The sequence below is a fragment of the Aythya fuligula genome, chromosome 12 (genome assembly GCF_009819795.1).
Source record: "Aythya fuligula isolate bAytFul2 chromosome 12, bAytFul2.pri, whole genome shotgun sequence".
NCBI classification, from domain to species: Eukaryota; Metazoa; Chordata; class Aves; order Anseriformes; family Anatidae; genus Aythya; species Aythya fuligula.
The window spans coordinates 8368706-8389315 of NC_045570.1; the positions used below are offsets into that span (position 1 = coordinate 8368706).

General features: G+C 48.3%; 2 protein-coding genes across 2 annotated transcripts; one reads left to right on the plus strand and one right to left on the minus strand.

The window, feature by feature from the left end:
* Positions 1–951: 951 nt before the first annotated feature.
* On the minus strand, positions 952–7953 carry NUDT21 (nudix hydrolase 21). Its single transcript, XM_032195920.1, has 7 exons — positions 7785–7953; positions 5579–5779; positions 4284–4347; positions 3496–3585; positions 2720–2795; positions 2230–2344; positions 952–1239 (listed from the first exon to the last, which is right to left on the minus strand). Exons 1-7 carry the CDS (start codon positions 7898–7900, stop codon positions 1218–1220), a joined length of 684 nt encoding a protein of 227 aa, XP_032051811.1. The 5' UTR covers positions 7901–7953; the 3' UTR covers positions 952–1217.
* Positions 7954–8058: 105 nt separating this feature from the next.
* OGFOD1 (2-oxoglutarate and iron dependent oxygenase domain containing 1) lies at positions 8059–17560 on the plus strand. The gene is made up of 13 exons (XM_032195818.1): positions 8059–8218; positions 8308–8453; positions 9918–9964; positions 10042–10142; positions 10798–10914; positions 11415–11506; positions 12511–12639; positions 12998–13111; positions 13842–13921; positions 14038–14333; positions 15683–15805; positions 16660–16718; positions 16990–17560. Exons 1-13 carry the CDS (start codon positions 8059–8061, stop codon positions 17149–17151), a joined length of 1626 nt encoding a protein of 541 aa, XP_032051709.1. The 3' UTR covers positions 17152–17560.
* Positions 17561–20610: the final 3050 nt, after the last annotated feature.

The following is a 20610-nucleotide window of genomic DNA, read 5'->3' on the forward strand; positions in this document are numbered from 1 at the left end:
GCGGCCTACAGCCCGCCCGCACGGCCCCCGGTACCGCCCCTCGCCGGGGCCGGGCCGCGCCGCCCCCGCCGGGGCCGGGGAAGGGGAAGGAGAAGGAGAAAGAGAAGGGGAAGGGAAGGGAAGGCCCCGGGGAGCGGCCCCGGCTCCCGGCTCAGGGCGGGGGGTGCTGAGGAGCGGCCCCCGGGCGGCCGTTGGGGTCCCCCCGAGCCGGGGAGGGGCGGGTCCGCCGCCCGGCACAGGGCACGAGCGGGATTCGGAGCAAGGCTGCGGCAGAAGGGTGAAGGCAGCGGCTGAGTATGCGAATAAAAATGCGCGGAGATGTGTGGGCTGCTGCAACCTGCAGGAGGCTGAAGTGTTGGGGAGAGGGAGCTGGGGTGCTGGGATCCCTCGCACCATGACACAGCACCAGGAGGTCGGCATCATGCAGAACCGCCTGCATGAGGCATTGGCACACTCCAACATGAGCCAAGCTCAGTCCTGCTACAAATATATAAAATGAATCTGACTTCTGTATTTAATTGGCTCTCAGGCCTGTCCAGCAGAACTGACTTGTGTTAGGCTGTTGCTTTCTTCAGGGGACAGAGAGGGTGAAGATGCACGTTTTATTTTGTGAAAGCCCTGTACAAACAGCAATGCCTACAGATTATTTTGAATAAGTTTTTTAAAATGGCTTTAATTATTTATACTCTCGCTCAAAACAGAAACTCAGTTCTTCAAGTTAAAAAAAGGCTCAAAATTATCTTGCACCTAGTTGTACTTCTGAATCTCTCCCTCAGACTAAGTCTCTGCTCAGGGATGAAAATTAGGGCACAGTCGGATGTGCCCTGAATGGTCAGATCCTCCTCTTGTTCTCGAGGTTTTCTGTATTGCTCAAGTAACAAATTCTAAAATATGCTCTTAAAAGTAGAAGACAACCACTGAAAAAAAAAAACACACTGGAAGACAAAGAGAATCAGACCCATTTTGTTTAATGTTGTACAAAAAAAAGGTGAGTATTACAATGAAAAGTGATTAAAACACTGATATCTATCACATTGCCATCCCACTACTCAAACAGTTGAGATTCGCTTCTCTATTCATACAAGAGAAAGTTCAGTGGACTTCAGGTAAAGAACAACATAAAAAAAATCCTTGTCACACACATTCTTTTTTCTACATTTTAAAGCTGTGCTCACAGAGACGGCTTCTTCTGTCAGACTCTTCGGGTATATGGGAGCTCAGTTGTAGATAAAGTTGAACCTAAAATTAAAAGGGTTATACCACGTGAGAGACTTTTGTTGTTTTCATTTAACTGACATTTTGGAATGAATAAGCAAATGTTTTGGTTTTGCTCTTGATAAGACTCCATCTGACAGAGGAAAAGTGATTTTTTTTTCCATAAGACAACTTTAGCATAGCAAGAAGCGTTATTTTTAACAGCCAATGCTATGCTAGCATTGCACATCTGTCTCTTAAGGCTGCAAAAGAAATAATTATTTCATTTCTTAAGAGAGCTTCACAGATATGAAAGTACCAGTGAGAGTTATGTAACCCATCGGCAACTCTTTCACAGCATTTCTGTCATCAGAGCCTGCTTTACACATTCGAAAGGTAGCAGACAGACTCACCAGAAGAGCTAATTCTTGTCAACTACATTTCCCAGCAGACAGAATAGCACTGTGCACACACAAAGCGAAAGGAAGCCTCCATCTCAGCTTCCTGATGTCCTTTGTTGGGATGCAGCCATTGCTCTGGTGCCAAACTGGAGTTTGGCTGCGTAATAGCCCGTGCTTCCCTGGTGCTTTAGACAGAGCAGGGAGGGGGAAAGGCCCTGAGCAACAAGTACCAAAATTGGGACTAGACGGAGGAAAACACACAGCACATAACTCAGTGCTTCAAATAAGCATCTTGGCTTTTCCTCTCACATTGTCCCAAACACTTGGAAGAAGCTGGTACTTAGCACGGGCGAAGCTGCGCGTGCACTTTCAGGTTTTCCTCTGTTAAAACTTCCAAATGGGATTTTGGTGCTGGCAAGATGCAACCACTGCCTCTGAAGTGTCCACACCATCTAATACGTCCTCGTGCCCCTCAGCTCTTCACCTGACATTATGCATCCACCACAACTTGTGCGAGACAAACTCTAAGCTCTTTGGGATAGCTGCAACCTTTTCATAATTTGCTTCTGTAGTGCCTAGCCTTGCTTTGGTGTCAAAGTTCCCCAAAACTACCTCACATATGAACATAATATACCTGCTCAAAAGTTGAGGAAGGCTGGAAATAATAGGTCCATATCCTGGTGCGTTGTCATAGAGCTCAAACAACGGTGCAGCGACCAGTTTGTAATTTTTGGGGACTGCAAACAAAGCTACAAATAAAGGTGAGTTGATTAATATGAAACAAACAAACAAAAAAACATCCACCAAGCATTCAGACAAGGTATCACCCCCCCAATCTCTAAGCAAGATTGCTACATACAGCACTGTAGTACTAGAGCAGGTTTATTCCCTTCACAGTTAAATACAGAGTTGTACACATGGTGTGGGAGCAAGAATGGGAATTTATTAGGACCTTGTGTTCAAAGGATCACCTAGCTTCAAAACTGATAGCAGAATTTATTTTTTTTAATGCTTAACTATAAACAACTGCAAGCATATGAAAATTAACTTGCTACCACATTTCCTTGCATGAAGTGCGAGCATTTAGAGTTTTATAAATACAATATTCTGTAGCAAACACTTACCCTTTTCTTGAAGCTGGACCAAGAAAAGCTTTTTGTGCTCTTTTGGTTTTGTAATATGAGCTGGGATATAGGGATACTGGAAGAAAAACAAAAAAAGTTTGGTTGTACAGAGCTTTGAAAATACTGTGTGTTCTTAAATGCTCGTGTATAAGTTATTAAGCACTGTCCGAGTTTTCAGCACGTCCTACATTGTTTTTTCATGGCAACAAATAATGAAAACAGCTTTTGTGAGAAAGGATCAAGAAGGAATCCTGTTGCCTTTACAACTCTCCAGAGGATCTCAAGAGGTACCAACACTCGTTACCAGTTAACACAACCCAACAGAACAGAAATGTGTAATAGCAAACTGAGCAAGTATTCGCAGGATCGAAGCATTCAGAACTGGAGCAGTCAGACCATTTTATTCACAGGGCATCTGCTCTATCTGTACCAGTGAACAAGTTTCCATTGTGGTTAAAATAGCTTAAATGAGTTTAAATGGAGTGCCTAGCTTAGCAAGGGACTGGAAACTATTACATCCATGCTTTCTCATCCATCAGGACAGGCGTGACGAGGCAGAGGCAGTTTCCACAAGAAAAACTTGAAAAACTTTGGAGTTTGTCCTCAGTCACAGAAAGCAGATGAAATAGATTAAAAAAAAAAAAAAAAAAAAAAAAACCAACTAACAGCTCACATAGCAGATAGTCTAAAAGCCCAACTGGCAGATTGAAAACTTTTGGAAAAAATGATCAATATTGAAGAAAATGAAAGCCAAGAGACGTGAGAGACGTGCTCACCTGCGGAGGTTCGAAGTTCGGTCTCCACCAGTTGCCAATGCAGTCATCGATCACCCAGTCTTGCTGAACACCATCCTGACGGCCCAGTATCTATCAAATACCCAGTCACAGTCAAAATTAAATGCCCCAAGCAAAAATTTCAGAAAACATACACTGGAAGCACAAAGACTTGTTGTAATAAGGGATGTAGATCAGGACTACTCTGGAACAGCTTTTTTATTTATTTATTTTTTAAAGAATATTTGTGTAAAGTGACATTTTATCATAGAAACCTCTCTTGACAGGACAAGGACACTTTAGAAAACATTCCAAATTCCATGCTACGTTCAGTTGTACTACCAGTGGAAGAACAAAATGCCACATTATACTACCTGACAGTATTAACTGAGGTTCAGCAGAGCGCATTTAAGCTATTAAGCAGTGTGTTGTGAAAACTGTCTCAAAAACTTGTCCTCAGTCGTGCTCAGCATCATAGTTTACAGCCCACCTACACACTCACTTGCCTGAAGCCAGCCCAAAAGCAAAGCTGAAAACGAGCACAGGGCTTGAGTGGTAGGAAGGGGGGCTGCCACTGGACCGCTCGGTCACCCTCTCACCACGCAGGTGAACGAGAACCGACTGCTTTACGTTGTTAGCTGCCCAAGAACACTTTACAACCAAACACAAAGGCATCAGAATAACAGAAGTGATAAGGAGACTACTTTAATTCTTTGGCTATTCTACTAACTCTAGAATAATTCAACATTCTATAACATTCCAGAATTGCAACGTAACGAAAGAAAACAGACCTCTGTCATTAAGCGTTTGAGCCCCTCTACCTCATCTTCTCCTGGATTGAGTTCACCACCAGGTCTGTTAAAATAATCAATGATTAAAGCTAGGTTTACGCGTTACAGTATTGACAGACTTTCACAGGTAAGTTCGGACATGCTTCCAGGTGGGGAGCTACGAATTCACTCAAGGCTCTTGCACCTGAACTTCCACATCTAACCTTGTTAAAGCTTAAGACAAAAGGATAGCCTTCACCAAAACTAAAAGGGCTACCACATGTCCCTTTGAAAAATAAAACTGTACACAAGACTTTAACGTCAATGGGACAAAAGTATGACAATACACTTGTTAATGAACAGGGCATTTAAAAGGTAAAACTTAAACAGCAATACAAAACCATCAGAAATCAAAGAAAAGGTTGTAAGTATCAACTGTAGTTGTTCTAATCTCAAAAAGCAGCCCTTAGTGAAGCATACACAAGTATAAAAGTCAAGTGGGGAACCCTCCTGCATTTAATGCAAGATTAATGAAAGAATAAAAGGACACTTACATCACAAGTTTTTCTGAAAAATGGTCAGAGTCCAGCCTACTTAGTCCACACACACATCCCACATCAAAATGTCTAAAAAGCACCTGGATACCAAATTAGATTTTTCCCCCTCACTTGAGAGCAAACACCGCAAGCGTTAAGAACATCCACTGCGTGTGTTACTGGTTATAACTCGTCTCAAGTTCAGTCCACCCAGTTTAAAACAAGAAAACAAGCACCACCACCACAAACGTATGATCCAAACTAAAATTTCACTCCAGTAGCGAAAACTATTAAACTAACTGACATGTTTTTCCTCACACATTCAAATGCCTTTCTTATTGCCTCCAGCCTACCCAGCAGTTTTGTAAACGGATCCCGTTCCGTGTTTATCAGGGAAATTCCGTGTTTATGCCCCGAGCTTCACTTTACCATTTCTGCAGCCACACCATATGGGTATTTAAGCATAACAGCTTTCCTAACAGTGTGAGAACAAAAGGCTGTCTCTGATAAGAGTGTTAAACAGGACTGCTGATGCACTGTAACTAAGATTTCCAGCTGGTCCAAACCCAAAGCGACCCCACTCATGAGTCAAACACACATATTTCAGAAGAAAACTTCGTCATCCAAAAAACCTTTTCCCAGATTATGTCCTTGCAACAAATGAATCCCCTTCAGAACTCCTAACAGAGCCGGCCACATTTTAGCTTCTAATAAGCACATTTAGAGGTCTGGGATGTTAAGGTTGGATTAGGAAGGTCGGTACAATAAGCAGAGACTTACAGCTTGAAGAAAGTCGTCCCCAGCTGCAGTAACAGCACGTGGGGCAGCCTATGCTCGTGTACGATCAGAACCCCTTCCACGGTCCGCCTCATGCCGATTTTGTCAAATTCTTCTCTCATGCGTTGAAAGCGAGCTGCCACTGAGCTGTCCTTCTCATAGAGGGGCTCCTTTGTACCAAAGGTATAGTTGGTAAGAGGATACCTATAAGGAAAAGAAATAGGTTACAGCATGATAAGAAGGCTGGATTTAAATCACAAGCACGCAGCATTTGCCCTGTGGCAGAACAGTCCCTGCTTGAGCAAAGGGTAACTCGGTTGCTCTCATAGGGAGGTAGCAAGCTGAGTTGCAGCACCCGCATGACTTCAAGATCTGCTCGAGGAGATACAAGCACAGGAAGCCAGGCTGACCGGACACGATGTTACAGGGCTGATTCAGAAGCAGGCAGGGAACTCCAGACGTGCCAGCAGCCCGCTTGGACCTGCACACCGCAGAGCAACGGCAGCCGAGGCTCTGAGAGGAGCTGGGAAAGGGACGGGAGAGAACTGCTGGGAAGGATGGAAGCTGCACGGGACAGCTCCTGTTTCTGCAGGAGGGATGAAGAGCCTGAGAACTGAACTGTTAGAAGAGGGTTTGCTTTGATGGGGAAAATGAGATGCCTGGATCACGGAAGGGGAACACTGAGTGTCAAGGGCAGGGCTGGGGGCCTGGGGTAAGAAGAGCTTGAGCAGATCACGCAGGTGGCTTTGGTACTGGACCTCTGCTTCCTCTAGGAACAACGCAGTGTATCCTGAAGGGATTTCTATAGGCAACAGGGACTGAATACAGAGAGAAGAATCAGAAGAAAGGAAAACTTAAGAAATTAAACAGTCCAAGAAGGCACAGAGGGCAACAGGAAAGCATTATTGTCCAACTAAATGCAAGTAAAGAAATCACAACCCACTTCCAGCTGCTGGAGCCATTCTCAGGCACACAAGTGAGCCAAAATTCATTTCCTAGCTGCTGATACCTTCATGAGCAAGCTTCTCCCCTGCACTTAGAACCCCCTACGTTTCCATTCATTTCCTTTCTTTTTGATTCCCAGAGAGCCACACTAACAACCCACTGTGTTACCCTGTAATACCCTATACCATGTGTGTGTGGGTACATTAGTTCCTACCTCAAAACTGTTAGCTTGAGCTTTACAAAAAAAGTTGGTAATAGTTTCCTACTGATTCTTCTCTTCAGAAACACCACAAAAATATCCCAACCTTTGAAACTAACATTCAAACTTATGCAATAAGACTCTAACTGTGAATAAACCCAGCTGTACCAAGCAATACACACTAATTTGTTTGATTAAGGGCTAACAGCGAATATGGACTATTGCAGTTCACATTTACTGCTTTGCAGCTTGACAGGCGTATTTCCCAAAGAATGCATCAGAGTTTACTCAGAGAAGGCAGCAGAAATAGGTGCTTTCTCATGCAATAAAATTACGTGCAGCAAATAATTGCTCTAATTGCCACAGATATGAACTTTGTCAGGTAGCAACCAAAGTGAAGTTGAATTAAAACACCTGGCTCACTCAGTGGCAGCAGGGGGATCTAACCACATGCTGGGTGAGCCCAAAGGCAGCAGAGCCCCTCTGCTCTCCCAGGAGTCACCCTGAAAGCTGCAAGAGGGGCAGAGGGGCCACCCTTCACCCCGAGCCACCTCTTCCCTGACCCCCTAGAAACATAGAACCATAGATTCATACAGGTTGGAAGAGACCTCTAAGATCACCTGGTCTGACCACTGCTGTCACCCACTAACCATGTCCCCAGGCACCAGGTCCAACCTCTCCCTGAACACCCCCAGGGTCGGTGACTCCACCACCTCCCTGGGCAACCCACCCCAGTGCCTGACTGCTCTTTCTGAGCAGCAATGTCTCCTCATTTCCAACCTGAACCTCCCCTGGGGCACCCTGAACCCATTCCCTCTGCTCCTATCACTGGGTACCTGCGAGAAGAGGCCGACCCCAGCTCCCCACAGCTTCCATTCAGGCAGTTGCAGAGAGCAATGAGCTCTGCCCTGAGCCTCTGCTCCTGCCTGAAAGCCTCCCTTGCTGCACCCAGAACCCCTCAGAGCCCCCCAGAGCCCCTCACAAACCCCCAAAGCCCCTCAGCAGCCCCCCAGGGCCCCTCACAGCCTCCCCCCGGCGCGGGCCGAGCGCTGTCGGGGCGCTCACAGGTTGATGGTCCTCTCGAGGGTGAGCGGCTTGGTCTGCTGGATGTACTTATTGCCGAACTGGTTGACCCCGCGGGGCCAGCCGGTCTGCGAGCGGTTGGGCGGCACCACCGACATGGCGGCGAGGGCAGCAGGCCGGCGGGAGCGCCGTCCGCCATCAACCACCCGGAAGCCGCCTCAACGCGCCGCGCTTCCGACCATAGAGACGAGGTCCTCCCGCGCGCGCGCGCGCGGGACGCTGGGAGTTGTAGTCCCCGCCTCAGCCCGCCAGCGCCATGGGGGCGAAGCGGCGCGGAGCGGCGGCGGCGGGGGGCGGCGGGGAGGAGAAGCGGGGGCGGCGGGCGGCCAGCGCCCAGCTCTGCGCTGCCCTAGGCGATGCGGCGCTGAGGGAGCGGGTGGCGGCGGCTTGGGCCCGCGGGGAGTCGCTGCGGGACGGTAGGAGCCCGGTTGTGCCCCCCCCCCCCACCCCTTTAACCCCCGGTGTCCCCCCCCCGGTGCCCTCAGCGCCGTTTGTGCCCCCTCAGAGGCGGTGTCGGTGGAGCCGGCGCCGTTCCGGCACGGGGTGCTGCCCCGCTTCCTGCGCAGCCCGGCCTTCGCGGCGGAGCTGAGCGATGAGCTGCTGGGCCTCGGCTTCACACCGCGCCGCAACGACCTCGTCTCCGGGCGGCAGGTGCGGGGAGGGGGTTAGGGGATGGGGAACGGGGGCGTTTGGGGTCAGGGGATAGGCAATGGGGGGTTCTGGGGGCAGGGAGTGGGGAACGGGGGGGTTTGGGGTCAGGGGATGGGGGACGGGGGGCGTCTGGGGTGAAGGGATGGGGAACGGGGGGGTTCTGGGGTCAGGGAGTGGGGATCGGGGGAGATCTGGGGTTAGGGAGTGTGGAATGGGCGGTTCTGGGGGATGGGGATGGGGACCAGGGGTGTTTGGGGTCAGGGGATGGGGGATGGGGAATGGGGAGGTCTGAGGTCAGGGAGTGGGGAGCGGGAGGGTTTTGGGGTCAGGGGATGGGGAATGGGGGTGTCTGGAGTTAGGGAATGGGGAACAGGGGGTTTCTGGGGTCAGGGGATGGGGAACAGGAGGGTTCTGTGGTCAGGGAGTGGAGAATGGGGGGTGCCTGGGGCCAGGGGATGAGGATTGGAGGGTGTCTGGGGTCAGGGAGTGGGGAATGGGGGGGTTCTGGGGTCAGAGAGTGGGGAACAGGGACGTCTGGGGTCAGGGGATGGGGACCAGGGGGTGCCTGGGGTGAAGGGATGGGGAACAGGGGGTGCCTGGGGTCAGGGAGTGGGGAATGGGGGGTGCCTGGGGTCAGGGGATGGGGAGTGGGGTGTCTGGGGTTAGGGAGTGGGGATCGGGGGGTGTCTGGGGTCAGGGGATGGGGGGCGTCTGGGGTCAGGGAACAAGGAACGGGTGGGGTCTGGTGGATGGGGATGGGGACCAAGGGTGTTTGGGGTCAGGGGATGGGGAGCAGGGGGTGTCTGGGATGAAGGGATGGGGAACAGGGGGCGTCTGGGGTCAGGGAGTGGGGAACAGGGGGTGTCTGGGGTGAAGGGATGGGGAACGGGAAGGTTCTGGGGGATGGGGAGCGGGGGGGTGTTTGTGGTCAGGGAGTGGGGATCGGGGAAGATCTGGGGTCAGGGGATGGGGAACAAGGGGTGTCTGGGGTCAGGGAATGGGGACGGGGGGTTCTGGGGTCAAGGGAGTGGGCAATGGGGTGTTCTGGGGCCAGGGAATGGGGACCGCGAGGTTCTGGGGTCAGGGAGTGGAGAACGGGGGTGTCTGGGGTCAGGGAATAAGGAATCAGAGCATCTGGGGTCAAGGGATGGGGGTATCTGGGGTTAGGGGGGTCCAGGAAGTGGGAGCCAGGGAGCGTTGGGGGAGAGTCTGGGGTAAGGGGGTCTGGGGTTCAGGGGTCGTGGGTTGGAGGGGTCCTGGGGGGGACTGGGGAGCAGGGGACATGGACCGGGGGGTCTGGGGATGGGAGCGAGGCCTGGGGCAGCTGGGGAGCAGGGACCAGGGTTTTGGGGGCCGAGGGGTGTCCAGGAGCAGGGTCCAGGAGATTCCAGCAGGACCCCGGGGGTGTTGGGGAGCAGGGCTGCCCTAACCGCTTCCCTCCTGCCCATCCTTGGGGTGCCACAGTCCGAGGAGCTGGGGGCCCGGCCGGAGCCGCACGTCGCCGCGCTGAGGTAAAGGCCCGGGGATCCTCGGGTAGGAGCCGGGGCCGGCCCCGAGCCTGCCCTATACCTCGTGCTTCGCTCCGCAGGCGAGCGCTGAGCGGAGATGTCCGAGCGTGGCTGTCTGCCGTCACCCAGATCGAGCTGGAGCCCACCATCGACATCTCCTGCGCTAAATACGAGTGTACCGGTCAGTCTGCCAGCAGCCCCGTCCCTGACGCTGCTGTGGGGGTGCCGGGAGCTGTGTTTCTGCAGAAGACCCTCCAAACCCCCCTGCGAGCCCCTTCTAATGCCAGGAAGGTCCAAGAAACTGGCAAAAGTCACAATCAGGGAGAAGAAACACGTGTGAGGTCCAGATTACGGAAAAGCTATCGCTGCAGTCACCTCACCTAGCCTTTTCGTCATAAAAAATGACCTCAGGCCGGGGATATTTGTACTGCTCTTAACTCAAAGGTTTTCTGCACAACCAACTGTTGGCCTCTTCTTAAGAGATCCACCCCCCTCCAGCAACAAACCTCCTCAAAGGGCAGTGGGGCATTAAAGAATCAGACCTTGAATCCCCGATTAATGTAGGAATCTCTGTCCACTGTACCCAGCAATAGCTGCAGAGGGTGGGTGATGAGAATTGTAACTGTCTGCATCGTCAGAGTGGGCTAATCCATCACTTACAGCAAAATCCCACAGCGTTACTCTTTCTGTGTTGGTGATGCTGACAGGTGACACTACAGTTCTTGGGCAGGGCACGTTTATTCTTCTATCTGTGTGGGGACAAAGCTGAGAAGGAGCCACTGAAATTAATTGTACGTATAAGAGGTTCTAGTGCAGCAAAATGTGTGTAATTGCAGATGTCTTACTGTGCCACGACGATGAGCTGGAGGGTCGGAGGATTGCTTTCATCCTGTACCTCGTGCCACCCTGGGAGAAGAGCGACGGGGGGACGCTGGACCTGTTTAGCACAGATGGTAAGGGCTTGGAGCTCAGCCTCAGGGGGCTGGAAAAGATGAAGCTTATGTGGCCCTTGCAGCAACTCTGCCCTCAAGCAGTACAAGGAAGATAAATAATTTATTCTTCATTCAGAAAAGCTGACATATAGATAAAATTTGCACCTGGGAGAGAAGGGCTGTAGTAGTCTTTGCAGGCAAAGCCAGGGTGTGACAGCAGAGGAAAAAGAGAGGCCAATAAAGAGGGGAATCCTTTTTTTCCCTGCTTTTTTGAAGGAGCCAAGAGTGGAGGCAGGATAGAAGTGAAGCCAGTAACTGTGCTTGGAACTTTAATGTGACGAAGATAACTTCCCTTTCCAGCAATAAAAGTTCACTGGTTGCTCATCAGGCTCTTGCTCTGAGCTCCATACCTTACACCCAGGTGTCTCACCGGTCACAACATCATGAAGGCAGAGAGAAACGTCAGTTCCTCGCAAGCACCAGTTCTTATCTTAATCAGAGTATGCTTTCTTCCTCCTCAGAACACTTTCAGCCACAGAAAATCATCAAGTCATTAATGCCTTCGTGGAACACGCTGGTTTTCTTTGAAGTGTCTCCAGTCTCTTTCCACCAGGCAAGGAGCTGCCTTTTATTCATTTTGATTTTTCTCACTGTTGTGGTTATTCATTCCGTGTGTAATAATAGTCCTGGTGGGTTGGGGAGAAGGAAAAGGGAGAAATGTACGCAGTCAGGACAGATAATTATGCGAAGTGCTGTGTTTTAAAGGCTAGTGACTTTGAGGAGGAAGGAACTGACAAAGCCAGCTTTAAACCATCCGTCTAGCTTCATTATCTTGGGGAAGAAATTCCAAAGTCTTCATGTGCTATTTGGAAATTTATGACAGTTGGAGGCTAGCAACCAGTCGTAAGGGGATGGCTCTCTCTTCACAGTGCCATTACAGTTCAGCACTCCCGAATCTGCAGCTGTTCAGTTTAGCCCAATTTATGTCTGTGCACAATTCGATTAAATCAATGTTTAACAGTGGCTATCGCTGTGAAAAACAAGGGTTTCCACAGACCAGTTTAAATGCCAGGATAAAAGACTAGCTCTTAGTCTGAAAGGTTTAATGCAGAGCCAAAGGCATCAGGCAAGTGCCCTTCATGATGGCTTGTTTTACAGCACTTTCTAAAAAGTAAAAGACAGAAGTGAGACCAGTATAGCCTGCTGTGGCCCACGAGCTCATCTGTATTCTGAGTATCCAGATGAACCTGTGGCAGCTAAGTTTTGCAGCCTGTGCTGGCTGGTTCTTCAACAGGACAAGTGGTAGAAAACTGACGTTACTTTTAATAATGAAGTGACTCAACCTTTGCTCAAGCTATCAGAGAGGGGGAGTGGGTTCTGCTGGGTGCTTAAAGTGAAAGCTCAGGATCAGATTTTGGAAATCTACAATGGATTTGAGCATCAGAGTTTCCTTTCGTCCTCTCTGTGTGAACAGAGAATAACCCAGTTTGCTCTAGCCCTTGTCTGACTCCTGTCTGCATCTAGTAGGCTCTCTGGAGTCAAGTCTGCATCTTATGATGTGTCTATGTAGCCTGTTATGTGGTCTAAACAGTAACGTGCTGCTCAACGTTGTTACAGGTGTCAGAGATCCTGTCGGAGGAGAAGTGCCGCCTGTCAGTGAGCGGCTGGTTTCACGGCCCACCAATAGACAGACCTGCACCCTACATTGAAGCTCCCTTGCCCAGGAGCCCACACATCCCTTATGATGTGAGTAGCAAGCCTAGATTTGCTTACCTGCATTTCCATTTCTTTCATGGCAGCTGGAGTACCTGCTTGGGACACACCAGTGCTTGGGGATGCTTTAATCTTTAACTTATCCCATTCTTTTTGTTTCTGTCCATACATTTGTGGCTAGTTTCCCTCTTTTATATCTCTTTTTACTCTGTCCATTGTGCATGCCAACAACAGCACAGAGAATGCAGCTAATACTCCTTGTGCAATTAAAAAAAAGAAATAAATGGAGTCTTGGGGGTGGAATCTAGCTCTGTGACCAGTTGGGCAAAGAGGAACTGGGAAATCATTCTTACTTTTGCAAATACACTGTTCAAATCCATTTCCCTTCCAGCATGAAATCTTGTATGAGTGGATCAATGTAGTTTATTTGGACATGGACTCCCAAGCTCAAATCCAGGAGGAATTTGAGGAGCGATCAGAAATTCTCCTGAAGGATTTTCTTAAGGTGAGCCCCGTGGTTCCATCTGATGCGGCCTGCCAGAATGGGTCTTGGGGCTAGTAGTGACCACACATCACGCAGGCTGGGAAAGGCCTTGCTTGTACAGCAACTAAAACACCTAATTTCACACCCTGAAGGTGTGAAAGGACGAGGTGACCTCAACAAGTCCCTTCCAACCTCAACCATTCTGTGATTCTGTGGTTGGATCACCTGCTCGCTGCCTGTACACTGCTGTGTAGGGACACATCAAAACCCACAAACTTTGCTTTACCATTCTTTTTTCCTACTAGAAGCAAAGCAGAAGGATGGAAACACGTCATCCTTCCTGTGGTGACCGGAGTGTCCTTACCTGTCCCTCAAGCTCTCGCAGCTAAGGAGCACTCAGGGAACTCGACCTGTATGTAAAACAAATACCTGCAATGGTTTTGTCTTACTTAAAAGGCTTTGCTTCTCAAGGCTGACTTACCCCTGCCTTACTGAGCATCCATATCTCAGTGAAATTACATTTTCACCCAGAAGAAAATCAAGTAATGTCTTATCTATTAGTCACTGGCATTGAAAATTCACTATGCCTGCCCAGCCTGTGCCCTTCAGCTCAGCAGTCCTTAGGAGCCACAGACAAGTTAGAGAAAAAGTTCAAGTGCCTTATGTATGAGTACAGGATGGCTGCTTGTAATACATCAAGAGAGACCTGGAGGGTAAACGTTCAAGTTTCTGCATTATCTTTCTCATGTAGAAAGAGAAATTTCAACTACTGTGTGAAGCTTTGGAGAACAAAGACATCCAGTGGAATACCCGGGGGCCTCCCAACAAAAGGTAGGAAATAACAGCATCCTGCTTCTACTGACCATGCCAAGCAGGAGCTGCTGTGAGGCTGCGCTGACCGACGTGGCCATCGGTTCCCCACTGCTGATACCTCTGCTGTCTTTCAGATTCTACGAGGCAGCAGAGGAGGACAGCCTCCCTGACATCCTGAAGAACTTCCTGCAGTTCTTACGCTCAGAGGCTTTGTTTTTACTGCTTTCCAACTTCACTGGCCTGAAGCTGCACTTCTTGGCACCTTCCAATGAGGATGAAGATGCTGGGGAAGGAAGAGCAGCAGACAGTGCTGGGCACAGCAGTCCCAAACCCAGGCAGGATGGGACTGAGCAACACGCTGATGGCAGTGCCCATCAGCCCGACCAGCCTGATGACATCTCCGAAGCACAAGACAGCGAGACACAGAACGGTAAGTGGAGCAGCAGCAGCATGAAAGGACTAGAGCAGAATCCTGACTTCAAGGGTTTTGGTAGCAGAATTCCCAGAGATTCTCATGGAAGTAGAATTTCACCTGCAGCAAGTGCAGGGCACAAACATGGGATTTGGAGCATGTCAGATGGGGTATCTAAAAAAAAAAAAAGCGACCATTGCAGAAGAATTTGGACTAAAATAATGCATTGGAGCAGCATTTTGAACAGACCTTGTCAGCCCCAAGTCTATAGGACAAGACTTCTGCGGGAGTTAAAGCATGGGTGAGGAGGGAAGGCTGTTGATTGCCCGATAATCCTTTGCCAATAGTTACATGGTTTCTACATCCACATGTTCCTGCTCCATATAAAATAGATTTTTATATGAGAGACCAAATCAAATAGAAGGAAGTGAAGAGATTAGAAGTAAAGGTAATTTTGGATTTAGAAAACTAATACCTAAAAATTAAGATTTAACCTTTCAGAAAATGTTTCCAGCCTAAACAGCCACTTAATTGCCAGCAATAAGATATCGTACATAAACAATAATATTAATTTTGGAATCATGGACTGGTGCTGTTTATTTAAGGCAGTAGCTTTGAAGTTTAAGGGTAGAATTTTTTAAAATGTTCATCTTCTATGGACATTGGAAGAAAAAGGAATCAAAAAACGAGTCCTACTGAAAATCCCACCCAAACACTTCAGTGGTACAAAAGCTTTGTTGTTTTTTTTTTCTGATTTCCACAGCTAGACATTTGCTTTTTCTATCTACAATGCTCCTGCTGTGTGATTTTAAACTTGTGTAGGAGGAAGGCATAGTTTGAGGCTGCATGGATTGAAAACTGAGCTGGGGCCATGAGAAAAGAAAGGCTTTCCCAAATTCTGATGTACCTGCCTGGGATTCACATGAAGAGTGAGTTCAGAGCACTATCTTCCCTGAAGCATCGGCTGGTTTCGCAGTGTACTTGCAGAGCAGACAGGTTGTTGCTGGCTTTTGAAGTTCAGAGCTGTACTGTAAATCTGGGGTGGTGCGGGGGGACAACTACAAAACACAAGGAAGAACTGGTTAAACCAAACCACGTCGCCTCTTGGACCTGTCAGAGAGCAAATCTTGTCATCCCCCACCTCTGCCCCACATTGTACAAAGGGCATAACTAAGAGTCACCTCTGAAAAAGAAGTTAACATGAGATGTTTTACTTTTTCTTCCCTTTATGTTTGCTGGGGCCAGCAAAGAGGGCTTCACAGCGGTGTGAACAGTGCAGGGGCTTGCTCCCCACATACTTAGAGCTTAGCAGGAGCAAACTACTGGTCAACTTCATTGTTTTCCCTGGCATTTGTTCCCTCCCATAGGCTCAAGTACCCCTGTGTGCGCAGGGGAGCTGCGACGCTGGACCAACGGGCACTACACTCTAGTCCATGATGCTCAAGCAACTGAGTTTGCTCTCGACCTACTCTTCTTCTGTGGCTGTGAAGGTAAGCAGACAAAAGAGAAAGGTAACTCATTCTCCTTGACAAGGTTTGCCTAAAGGGAAGGCTTTGAATTCTGAGCATTGCTACAGCAGCAGAAATTTCCATGCTTTTCTTACCTGAAAGGGCTTTGTAGATTTTATCCTCAAAGTTTCTTTTACATAAGCACTGGTTTCAGTGGTCCTTACGCAGAGATTTGGAAGTGTGGCCATGGGATCAGCTTTGACTCTGCTTCCCCATGACCTCTCCTCTTCCAGCCGGGAGGTGGCGCCTGGGGGGCTCGCTGGGGCAGAGGGAAAGGACGGGACCTTGGGGGCTTTCCTCCCACTGGGGGAGGTCCAGGTAGCCAGAATGCCTGCTGAAAGTGTTCCTTTTGGCGTTTTTTTGCTCATCAAAACCATCAGTGTCTCCAATTCACAAAGCCTAGGGGTTTTTAAAGTTTCTTTAGGCATGTTGAGGCATTTTAGATTGATTGCTAGTTGGATAATGGTGAAAACAAAAATATAAACATAAGCATTTTTGACAAGATAAGCCCAGAATGCATGGCTGAAGCCACCTGGCACATGCTTGAATTGAAATCCTTTTGCATATCTGCTAAGGCAAAACTGTTCTGCACGTGAGGTGCAGAGAGCCAAACAACCTTAAATGGCCTGCCTGTGCTAAAAGGCAAATTTTGCATGGTTGCTTCAAGTCATTTCTGAATGTAAAGGGGGGAAAAATAGCCTGTCAGGAGGTAAATCAGGGATAATCCTGGATCTAGACACTGTGCTGAGTGGGGTAAGAAAACTGTGTCTCCAAGAACGCTGCGTGGAGTCTGGACGGTGTTCAACTCTTTCAGAATCTTTCTGTTCTGTTTTCAGACTGGGATTCAGAATATGGTGGCTTTACTTCCTACATTGCTAAAGGTGAAGATGAAGAGGTAAGGAGCTCAGTTACTAGTTGCAAAGTAGATAAAAAATGTTTAGAGTTGAGGGGCACAATTACATTTTGTCGTAATGATAATATAATGTTGGGGGTGCTTGGTATCACACAGGAACTTTATGTCTACTCTCGAGCTTCCTGCCTGAATTACAGCTCATGGGTGTAGCTCTGGGTTCAGCTTTGAGAGGCGAGCGTTCACTATAAACCTTAAGACTCTAGCAAAGCAAGTTTTTGAAAGTAATTTTTTCCCTTACTTTTGTGCCTTCTAGCTCTTGACAGTGAACCCAGAGGACAACTGCTTGGCCCTGGTATATAGAGACAAAGAAACTATGAAGTTTGTGAAATACATCAATCACCGCAGCTTGACACGCCTGAAAAAGCATCCAAACAGAAAAGGATTTTGGGATTTTTCATTTGTCTATTATGAGTGATGGTTGAGTGACCCTTGTCATTGAAAATAGTGGCTTTGGGCAGGTTTCTGTCCAAGCTGGGGCCTGCCTAAGCCCAGACAAACTTTGATGTTAGCATCAACGAACTTAGTTTGACTTAGCTAACTTGATCTCATTGTATACAAACTGTACCCTTCAAAGAGGGTCCAGGTGACTTTTTTTAAATAACTGTACACACGGAAATCCAGTCTCCTGACTTGGTTATAACACGTGCTCTTCACTGCTTTTAATGGTACGTGGAAGGGAGCATCCCCATGCAACTGATAACTACTGTATCACAGCTTTCCAGCTGTTCTCTCATGGAAATAGCATGGTGGGATGAGTCTCTCATCTGTCAGGATGAAAATTACAACCGTGCATGGCCCTAGGCTGATGACTTTTATTAAAAAAATAATAATTAAAAAAAAATGTGTCAGTTGAATGCTTCAACCTGTAGCTGAGCAAGTTCTGTTACAAAATACCCAAGACATTTTCTGGAGCTTAACTGTTCACCTTTTGTAGTGTCAGAAATAATGGAATTGCCCTGGGAAATAAGAGGTTTTTCCAGCTGTACAGCTTTAGGGAATTGCAAAGGAAGAAAGCGAGGCTCTGAAGCCGCTGGCATTGACAAGGCCTTGGCCCTGTAATAGGGAGCTGGACTTTATTATGCTAAATGCTGTGCAGGCAGACTCAGATGCAGCCCCTACTCCAAAGAATTTACAAGTCAAGCAGCAGGTGAGAGGAGAGACCTGCTCCTATGTACTTCTCTACTTGTGAGCGTGTCCTGGGACAGCTTCGTGCTTCTGGTATGAAAGAGTTGTGGCTCCAGTCTCAGGAGAGGTTGGGCTGGGAGCAGGAAGGTGTCAACTCACCTCTTTTGGCTCATCGACCCCAGGGAGCAGGAGGATCACCTACAGCATAGCCTCTTGTCACTTCGACAGTTCTGTCTCAGGGGCTGCTAAGCTCCAGGGTGGCTTCTGTCATTGGAGAGAGGGTGCTCAGATCTTTCCAGGTAGCAGGTATGCAATTCTTGTGGTAGGCAGCTAACTGCTGTAAGAAACGTTGTGGTCTTGGTGCCATACCTTCCCTGGGTACATACTTTCACTAATTGTAGCCTGCCTGCCACGTTAATTGCAAGCAGGGCTGTGCTGGACGTGTCACCCCTGGGGTGCTGTCAGCCCACTAAGAGGTGCTGTTGCAGAATGCGTGCTGAGCACTGAGGGAGGCCAGCCAGCTGGGCAGCAGAACACCACGCTGTAGCCTTGGCCCTGGCATGCACATGCTTGCCTAAAGCTTTTCTGCACTGGAGAGACACAGGTGTACTCTCAGATCACCCAGGTGTACTTGCAGATCAGCCAAGCCAGACAATGTAGGCTACGGGCCTGCAGCAAGCTGGGAAGTGTGCACATTTGTTTCCTCCTGAATCTTCTGGGTCAGGAGAGGGACTTTGGTTTAGCCTGCTACATCTCCAGCTCCAGGTGTATTCTCACTGCAGACACCTGGGGTGGTGTAAGACCACAGCTAGCAGCAGAGGATCAGCAAGCTCAAAGTAAGGCAAGTTGTGATGGCACAAATGCTCTGCAACCTCAATGCAGAAGCAGCAAGGGCTTCGGGTGTGACTTTATTCTGAAATGGATTAGGAGAGAGATGGACATGGCCTTGTTCACACTATGACTTGTTTTCCTAACCTGGTTTCTCTGCGCACTGCAGACACATTCAGTTTTAGTGTCCCTCTGCTACTGTTTAAGCTGCTTACAAGGGCATGAAGCTAGGAACAAATACTGAAATGTGCATTGAACTCTGTGAATCACTAATTCCGGTTAATTTCTGAGGCACTGGTACATTTCTAGGCAACAGATACTCAGGAGGAGAAAGAAGTCCTTACTCTGAGCTGCTACAGTAGAAAAAGACAAATAACAGGAGAATTCAAAGGGAAAAAAATCAAAAACATTTGTGCAGTTGCAAACAAAGGTTACAGATACCACAGCTGTTCACAGTGCAGTCAACTAGGCAAAGTTGGGAGTAAGTTAATTAACAAAAAGAAATTACATATTCTTCTGCATTGTCAGCCTAAGAGTGTGTTTGGTAGGTCTTGGAACAGCCTCCCAAAAGACTGGGAGGAAGCTGTACTTCTTGAAGCTTACTGCTTTTTAATAATAAACAATACACTAGAGGGCATACCAGCCTCTACTTGAGCGAGCCAGTTATCTCTCTGATTGTACAAGGAAACACCCTTCTGCCTCAGGTGACTGAGATGAAGTAACCTAAGAAGCCAAATTTGCACTTAGCATTGAAAGACCTAGAAAACAACACATTTCTCTTCTCCCACGCTTCCTGTTACGTACAGGTAGCCCAGTGAAATTCCAGGTGACAGTAGCTACTTGATGGGGAGAGGGAGGGACCCGAATTTAGACTGTGCCTGTGATGGCAGCCCTCTCTACAGATGCTCTTACTGATGTGTGTATGTGCAGCTGCCTACAGCATACCCTGAGCATTAAGGGATATATGAAATATGTACTGCCCACCAAGAGAGAAAGCAGAAAAATACAGAAAAACAAGTAAGGACAGAATAGCAAATGAACAACAGGGTACAGAGTGTGCAGCAGCTGAGAACAGAAGCTTCATACCAGGCAAGACAGCCTCCTGCAGAAGCTGACCAGCTCAGCTACACGAGGATGCACGTTTCCCACCAGATTACTGCACTGCCACAGCCAAGAACCCTGGCATTTTGATGCAGGGTACCAGCAGCTTTCAGTTATTGAAGTGCTGAGTTATTCAAATGCTCTGTGACAAATTTTTCAGGATCTGGTTGTTGCCTGTTTGCCAAGGAGCTGAAAACTGAAGTGATTCAATACAGTTTAGCTGTAGACCAGACTGAAGGAATGATTTTTGCATTCATAAACACACAGCAAGTTAAGTTCTGACATCAGGTATTCAGTGAATTAGGATTAATCAAGATGAACAGCAATCCACGGGACTTGGAGAAAGTGTGGCTAAAATCCAGTAACCTATTGTCAGCTGTCAGTTCCATTTTTTTGTTTGTTTGTTCTTAAACTCCAAAACAGAACTTGAACTAGGACACAGGAAATCCCTGTTGCACAGCTCCCTCTTCAGAGGGCACTGATCCAGCACAGGATTTTGGCAGCACATTTCTAAGGCAGCAAAGGGACCTTACAGGAAAGCCATGTGCCCGTGAGCACACTGCCTGCAGGCACAGCAGAGCCCCAGTGCAAGTTTCAATTTCAGGCAGGCACCAAAATGCCCCAGAGGGGCAGGAAAATGGCCTGAACCCAATTCCCAGTGCACGTACCAAGGCCTGCTGCTGTCCAAGCAGCCTTTCCCAATAATTTTTAGCAACTAACGTGCAGTGCTACTGGTGTGACTTTAGAGTTCACTTTGTACTTGCCCAGTGGCTTAACTTGTTGTGAACAATTCCCCTCCCGTTCCCGAGAAGAGGATTAC

Bases quoted from the DNA above. Each gene is read 5' to 3' on its own strand.
- NUDT21 (XM_032195920.1), bottom strand. From the start codon at position 7,900: ATGTCGGTGGTGCCGCCCAACCGCTCGCAGACCGGCTGGCCCCGCGGG. The intron at 2,345-2,719 runs GTAAGTGTTTGC...CTTTATTTGTAG, and splicing joins GGTCCAGCTTCAAGAAAAGG to CTTTGTTTGCAGTCCCCAAA. The intron at 1,240-2,229 runs GTATATTATGTT...TTTTAATTTTAG, and splicing joins CTTCCTCAACTTTTGAGCAG to GTTCAACTTTATCTACAACT.
- OGFOD1 (XM_032195818.1), top strand. From the start codon at position 8,059: ATGGGGGCGAAGCGGCGCGGAGCGGCGGCGGCGGGGGGCGGCGGGGAG. The intron at 9,965-10,041 runs GTAAAGGCCCGG...TTCGCTCCGCAG, and splicing joins CCGCACGTCGCCGCGCTGAG to GCGAGCGCTGAGCGGAGATG. The intron at 10,915-11,414 runs GTAAGGGCTTGG...CTTCCTCCTCAG, and splicing joins GGACCTGTTTAGCACAGATG to AACACTTTCAGCCACAGAAA.